The following is an 8,415-nucleotide window of genomic DNA, read 5'->3' as shown; positions in this document are numbered from 1 at the left end:
CTTGAGTTAAGCATGAAGGTCAAATGTCAAAATCGGAGGATTTTGATTTAAAAAACCCATTGTATTCAGAAAAAGAATTGTTTGACATATCCCCGATGTACAGTTCTTGAGTTATATGGGCTATATATAACTAAGGTCAAAATGTCAAAATCGAAGGATTTTCTATTTTTTTACTCCTTTGGACAATGGTGGAGACCAAGATTGGACATCTTGACCTTTATAAGCCTATAACTCACGAACTGTACATCGGGGGTATGTCAAACAATTCTTTTTCTGAATCCTACGAGAGGAATACAATGGGTTTTTTAACATCCAAATTCCGCCATTTTGAAATTTGAGCACTGCATTATAGCGAACATTTTTGTTGTATTCAAATGAACATTATTTTTTTTTATACTTGCTTTTTTAAATGTTGTTCAGGACAATGCTTAGAGACACCAGCAAGCAAAAACATTGGTGTTCCGATTTTGTCCGGGTGTGCCCATTATTTTAGGAGTATTTCGTGATCCTAGCATCTTCTTTTGATGACATGACAGATATCCACGAGAAAAGCTTATTCCCAAATTTTCAGTTGATTGCGATTTTTGCGAGTTATTCATGATCCGACTGTTCCATAGACAATGTTTTTGTAATTTCGTTCTGGTATATACCAGAACGTAAATCATAATTCAAATTTCACAATATTTTTGCTAAACGAATTAATCTGCAAGAATTTTTTTGTACATAAAACATTATGTATCCAGAAGGGTCCAGTGGTATAAATATCTCAACTTTTTTTGTTGAGAAAAGTGGGGGAGGGAGGGCTGTGGATCACAAAATGTCCTTACCCGTCACTTCAATGAGTGCCCCCCCCCCCCCGATTATTATAGCCCTATAAATCTCATTAAAAAGTCCACACGATATAAATCACATATATTCACTCATCATTGTTAATGTTGTAGACACATTTTATTAAACATTAGTCAATATTTATTTTGATTCACTATCACAGTCATTAATTAGGTCGCATCCATAGGTTATGCTGACAAGGCAGGTAATTATACGTAGACCACGTAGGCCTATTTTATCTGCAAGTAAGTCAACACTGTCTAGAACGCTATATCTCATAAAAAAATCATGATATTCGATCTAAATTTTTGGTAGAAACTGAGGCGAATATATTTACTGCATCCCTGTAAACACAAAACGTTTTCGACATTATTTGCAAAATGAAAGGTTAGAAAAGGTTGCCAGGGAACGTTTAAATGTCGGGTTATGAAGATATATATTATATATAGGGTATAAAACGTTTCAAAAACATTTTGAAAACTATCTGCAAAATATTGTAAAACCTCGTCTACAAGCATAGTGTTTTTGATGAAAGCTAATACGAAACAAGCGTAAATATACCAATACAATAGATTGGTCTTGCAATAATACTTGTTTGTTTGTATATATATGCTTGGATCTGTAATTTATTTGCTCAAACTCCATATAATGGCGCCTGGAATAATTAAGCTTTCATCAGAAGCACTCTATATGCTTGTAGGCGAGGTTTTACGGTATTCTAATATAATGATATTTAAGTGTTGATAAAGTATTTGGCAAAGCATGTTTGCAAACATTTATTTTTATAATAGTTTACTAACATTTGTACAACATTTTTAAAATGTTATTTTAGTGTGTTATCATATAAAACGTTTAAAAATATTTACATGACCTTTATATAAAATAACCCGATATTGATATGTCGTTAAAACGTTTTTACCAAAACCAATACCCAAAATATAGCCCGTTTAAAACGTTTTAAAAACGTTTTGTGTTTGCTGGGATATTCGTTCCTCGTCACAGATAATCTAGTTATTATCCTACAAAAATGGTAATTTTAAAAGACACGGATTTGTCACACCCGTATGGCTAGCAACATCACCAACATTATTGTTTGCTTCCATTCTGCAGATAATCTGGTCCTTAGGGACCGTTTACAAACACTTATTAGGGGGGCCTGATGCAAAAAGGGGGCCCTGAATTTCTTTGACCCTCCTAAGGGGGGCCTGAAAAAATGACTACAAATTTTCCTGGAAAAATTGAGTTTATACGCTTTTCTATGGGGTTGACCCATAATTTTCATGTCAAAAAGGGGGGAGGGGGCCTGAAATTTTCGAGGTCTGTAAAGGGGGGCCCCGAAAAATGTTCGCAATATTTTTTTTTTTGCATCAGGCCCCCCTTACAAGTGTTTGTGAACGGTCCCTTACTCCAGGAGAGTAGCCAGGATATTTTAGAAGAGGGGAGGGGACAAGGGAGGAGACAAGTGGACAGTGTATACGAATATACCAGGGGCCCTGAGGGATCAGGCCCCCGAGCAAAAGCATGAATGAATGAAGGGCTGATAAAGGAGATGTTGAAAGGGCCCGAACTGCTCCTTGTCCATGGGCCCGAGGCTCTTAATACGCCTCTGTAAGGGGCCACCACGGAACCTTTCCAGGGAGCCAAACTTTACGAAAATGGTTAAAAATGAAAGAATAAATGAAGGTATACAACAAAGGCATAATCTTAAATTCAGGACAGTCATCACCACATCTTGGGGGGGGACTTATAACAGGGGACGGGCTCTTATCCAAAGAATTTGACAAACTCAAACATCAGAGGACAAATGGATGGCGCATTTCTCTATAGCCATTTATTCAAAAGGTTTGAGTTGATATTTTCCCTATTTTCTGGGTGTATTAGATTAAAGCTCACGAAGGTTTAAGTAAAACAAACCAGGTCAGTGCTTCCTATGCCTGTGACAAATAAAACAAATATCAAAATCGCCATTAACTTCTTACAAACTACATATCTTCGCAACTGAAACATTAGGCACTCTAATACTTAATATCGTTATGAGTTTGGCAGATTGTCGAATATCGATTCCTGCGACATAAACTCGGTATGCCGCCCTCTCTAGTTAACGGTGTACCAGTAGTATCGCGCCGCCTGACCCCTTAGCAAATTTGGAATTTTGGCGTAACATATGAAGAGTCGGATCGATATTCGGCACTCTGCCAACTCATGTAATTTCTTCGACTGAAGAAATATGTATAATTTTTTTATCTATGCACTGGGATGACAACCTTCCGTCAATGTCAATTAACACAAATTGATCACATTCTGAACAAAGGACTTCATCAATCATCATTATAGATCCAAAGTTCTGTCTACACAGTCACTTGAAACCTGGTCCTTGTCCCCGAATCTTTATCACGTGACCGAATACGGAATAATAATTGCATTTGGGGTGGGGTTGGATTCAAGTTGCTGTTCTCCACCACCCCCGTGGAATGATATATCATAATCGTAGAATAACCAAACGGAAATAATATTGCAAAACGGGAAATAATATTGCAAGTTATTATCGCGTTAGGCTAAAAAACAACTTTGTATCGGAAGAAAATGAAGAAAAAACACCTCCAAATACCTATTAGCGGTATTTTGATTGTTAATAAAAAAAAAAAAGGCAATGCGAAATGTACGATTTCTGTTCATTTATACTACTTTATTTTCGCCTGAGTCCGAAGTTTGTATTTTTTTTGTTGAACTATTATATTAGGCTATAATATAGTATTATGCAATAAAATGTATATTTTAAAATCTGTGCACGTGATATTCTGAGGTAAACCATTTTCAGCCTTACACGTTCGCACATATCTGACTGGTTTGTATGATAAAAGTTGAAAATTTTCTTGAACATCAATTTGCAGCATTTGCGCGGGAAAAATCAAATTTACACACGACTAATAGTCTGCGCTTTTGCATCAGCACATTTGTCTATATCTTTTTACAATATAATTTATAATCTTTTATACAATAAAAATATCAATTTACACTATTATATTAACACATCTTAAACTATAGCTCAACTATATGCAGATCACTTATATAATAAACATCATTTATAAACATTTTCACACACTTCAACAGACTTAAAATTAGCTCAGTTATCTCGTTATAGGCAGTATTCAAAGAAGATATCTTACACTTCCCACAATGCAATGTTTTACCGTTTCAGTTTTCTGTGCTTTATAGGCTATGCAGTTCAACACGGGTGACAAAAAGTGCAGTCAATGAACAGAGGGCCTTATCTTACACAATTATGATACTTTATACAACCTGTTTAGCAGCCGACTTTTCTCAATATGAAAAAATACATGTTTTACACAGGGAACATGCGCAGAGAGTGTCATTTGATAACACGGGGTGGTGTAATATTGCAAAGGATTCTGGGAAGGGTAAGATATCTTCTCTAGGCAGTATGCAGAGGCACGGCCTTTAAGCGGTAAAATAACATTATTACATTAGACGCATGTACAACTTTTCCAAACCACCAAATGTGACAATTAACACCGACTTCTTGCATCGGGAATGAGTTGCTATTTGTTCAAGCCTAAATTAAAAATAACAGTATATTTACAAGTAAAATATACGACCGTTTTTATATTTCAAAAAATGGTAAAAAACGTATACGTTTTACAGTACCGTATTAACGTTTAATAATAATTATTTTACCGTTTTTATTACCGTAGATGTTTACCGTATTTGACGGTATATCCATAAGTTATTGGCAGCTATAGGACGCTGGTATTTTATCGTAAAACACTGATTTACGTTTTAGTGTAAATTTCGTTAAAAATACGATATTTAACAGCATATTTGCCGTATTTTACGGTATTCATATACGACATGTTACTGTAAAAAGCACATTTTGAAAAACACATTTCAAATTCGGCAAAACCCGTAGAACTGCTGAAATGGGCAAGTAAGCTCCTTCAGGAATGTGCCAAAATTGGAGTTCCTGTGACATACCCGAATTCGGCAGTTTGGTGAAACCTGCAAACGATATTACCCACTTATTGATAATTGATAGCATTGAATGTGACTGTCAGTTCTCCAAACAATAAAGGAGGTGTGAGACATACCGACGGCGGTCCGGGGGGGGCAAGGTACAGGGTCAAAATTGAAGACATCAGAACTAAAGGGGGTTAAGTCACAGCATCATGAAAAATGAGTGAACGTCAGTTTCCGCTACAAGGGGCCTATCAGTATCTACACCCTTTGTACAAGTTTCATAGTAAAATAATGTTGTAGAGCATTGAAACTGCATGGACAAAACCACCTCCTTGCATTGAAACTACCGGAAAATGTCGCCTAATGGCGCTATATGGGCTCACTTGGCATAAGTGGAATTTCAGGCACAAGCTGAAAGTGCCCTCCCGTAAAATTTCCACCAGCAATTAAGGCCACGGAACCTTAATTCTTGTTGGGATTTCAGAGGAGGGAGCTCTCTATTTGCACACGAAATTTACCCCCAAGGCAAAGGAGTCCAAGTGCGCCATTAGGCGAGTCTTTACGGTATATGGATAACAACCTTCATTCTCATTGATCTTGATAATGCAATGTGATTTAACCTCCTTTTAGTTCTGAGGTCTTCAATTAACCAAAGGTTGTAATGAATAGCTTGCTTGGGTCCGGTTTTAGGCCACAATTTTCATAATTTTGACTAATATTAGCGTTAAAATTGCACATTTTCGCGCACACATCACGTGTCCCGCGGTAAAATCATTTTAATAGCGAATCAGTGGTACGATTAGGAAATTTTGGCACCTTGGCTCGGTGGCCCAGGTAAGCCCATGAAGAGGAATATAATTCGTAAACATTTAGCCTATGAATCTTTCAACCTCTATATTATAATACTGCACTCTCAGAAATAAAGGTTCTAAAAGGCCTTAGAGAACCTTTTTTGTCCTCTATATGCCTATTGGAATCCTCAAAATGTTCTTTAAACTGAAAGAACCCTTTTAGGTTCATCAAATCTATATCCCTTTGTAGAACCATTTTTAACCTTTATAGAACCTTTTTGGTTAGAGAACCGTTGAGGGATTCCATATAGAGGATACTTTTTAAGGGTGAAAAAACGCATGGTGAATTTTTCAAGTGATGCATTTCGACACTCTCATAATATCTGGGAAAATAATCTGGTGAGTGCAGTTGAATGTTTTAATCTAAATCTTTCAACTTCTTACTCTCATATAGCAGTAAATGTATAACACCTATCTTGTCTATGAAGTTGCACTGCAAATAATAATATATTAACACATTTTGAGTAACACTTAATAAACACTATACACTAATGCACACCCATTTTAAAATGACGCACCAATTTTAACACTTTTATTAACACGTGCACGCCGTTTTTAACACGTAGGCATATGTATAAAGTTAAACACATGATGTTAAATTTTTAATATGTGTTTTACACTAAACACAATTTTAACGCGTTCATGCGTTTAACAATTTACATTTCCGTTACATTTTAACACTTTAATTAACTCCTCTTTTAACTTCTGTTAAAATTTGATGGAAATCTTAATTATCAACACGTACATGTGTTCAAATTGGCGCGTTAGTGTTAAAATTGTGTGCCATAGTGTTTATTAGGTGTTACTCAAACGTTTTTATATATTACCAATTGTTTTTTCAGTGTGGCAACAAAAAACATGTAAAGTACCAGTATGGTAAGTTTAATATATACAGGCTGTATCAAAATAATTGGTAACCGTCAATTTTGATGTTTATTGAAAAGCTTTCCTTTTCCAAATGCAACATTGGATACTCTTGAAATGTCCAGAATGTATAGTTTATGACTTGTTTAATACAATTGATCTACAAAGTATGTGCATCTTGTGTTGAATTTAAATGTGTCAGATTCATCCATTATCAATGAAAACTGATGGGTACTAATCATTTTGAAACAGCTTGTAATTCGAAATTCCTTAGGAAATAACCTTTTTTTGAGACAGTCAGAAATTAAGTAAGCCATTAATCAGTTCGTGTCTTATACACTGTAATACGTTACGTGTAAAATTTGTTCAACTTTGAGTGAAAATTACAACGTTTTGCATAGGCCTATTTTATTGAGTGTACAAGATTGATCCTACAAATTATTTTAAACAACTGTTTAAAAATCGGGTTGTTTAAGCGTCAGGCTTAAAACAACAAAAGTTTTTAAGCCTGACACTTAAACAATCCGATTTTTAAACAGGTGTTTAAAATATTTTTCCGTGTATATTAAAGTACTTTGATCCTTTGTCCAAAAATATCATAAAACCTTACAGGAAGAATGAAAAAAATCTTAATATCATACAAATGTATGTTTACTAGTATAGCTGTAAGTTTCATGTAATCGTGGTTCAAAATTCACATCTTTTGGTGCACTAAATACAGGTTCTTCCGTCGGCGTCGGATCTGGCGTCGGTTCGGGTGTCGGCTCTGGTGTCGATTCCTCTTCAATGAAATCCGCGAACGAAACATTACTAGTTCTATTACTAGGTAGTCTCGGTCTGTTTGGGTTCGTCGGGTTTTCTTTCAAAGCACTATAAAGAATCTTCTCAACTTCTGGTAACGGTTCTGGACTATACATATAGCTACCCTTTTCTTTTTTGACTCGTTTTAAGTCCTCGGTGCCGGTCCTAGAAAAAAAGCGGGTCGCCTCTTTTTCGTCACTTCGGTTTCGTAGTCGACATTAGCGTAACCATTTCGTCGTGTGCCGATATCGAGACTGTCATCGGATGATTCGGATCCGCTATAGCCGGTCGGGATCAGCGTGGTACTTTGCTCAAGGAACACGTCGTCGTCGTCATCAGTAGGTTTGGGCTTGCGGATAAGACAGAGAATACATGCCCCAATGATTGGGGAAGCACCCGATATGAAGAAAGCTGGAATGTAGGAGTTTACTAAGTCGTAGATTAAACCTGGTGGTTGAGAGGAAAGAAATAAAGAAGAGATCATTTTTAGAAACTTCGACTGTGACATGATATTGTCTTTTATTAACTTATAAACAGCATAATGCAAATTAAGGTAATTACAACGAACACTTTGATCAAAGACGCTCTAAGGCACCACATCTTATTTGGCCCTATAGCGCTATCGGTGCCCGGTAGGTGCCGATGGCTCTTTCTATCGTACCCTGAACATTTGCACAGTGCTTTCATTTTTTATCAAAATGAAAAACGATAGCACTATACAAATGTTAACTATTATGCTTTATACAATCTATTACACCAACAGGGTATGATAGCAAGAGTCATCGGTAGGGCTACCTATAACTGGGCACCAATAGTGCTATAGGACCAAATAGGAAAAACAAATGTTTAGCACACTTTTGATATAAAATTGGATCGATTGAGCCCATATTTATTGGTCGAGCTATGAGTTTTAAATTATTAGACCAATAAATATTGGGCGTAAAGCATCCAATTTTATCATTATTATGTTTTGGATCCAATATTTTTACACACTTGGATGCAACAAAACATAATAATGGCGAATATCTGTCTCCGGGAGACTTGCAACATTGAAAGATGGGAGTGTGGAAGGGTGCATGGGATACAGGGCGGAGTA

The 8,415-nt window shown here is 36.1% G+C and overlaps 1 protein-coding gene across 1 annotated transcript in view; it reads right to left on the bottom strand.

The window, feature by feature from the left end:
- Nucleotides 1-1,774: 1,774 nt before the first annotated feature.
- The window catches only part of LOC140140956 (monocarboxylate transporter 10-like), a 35,341-nt gene continuing 28,700 nt past the window's right edge, over nucleotides 1,775-8,415 (bottom strand). Inside the window, exon 4 of the mRNA XM_072162722.1 lies at nucleotides 1,775-7,766. Within this exon, the coding sequence (XP_072018823.1) occupies nucleotides 7,465-7,766 (302 nt within the window). The 3' untranslated portion in view covers nucleotides 1,775-7,464. The remainder of the gene's footprint in view (nucleotides 7,767-8,415) is intronic.

Source organism: Amphiura filiformis, chromosome 19, assembly GCF_039555335.1.
Source record: "Amphiura filiformis chromosome 19, Afil_fr2py, whole genome shotgun sequence".
Taxonomy (NCBI): Eukaryota; Metazoa; Echinodermata; class Ophiuroidea; order Amphilepidida; family Amphiuridae; genus Amphiura; species Amphiura filiformis.
Note: the sequence above shows the minus strand (reverse complement) of the source record. Positions and strands in the feature narration are given on the sequence as shown.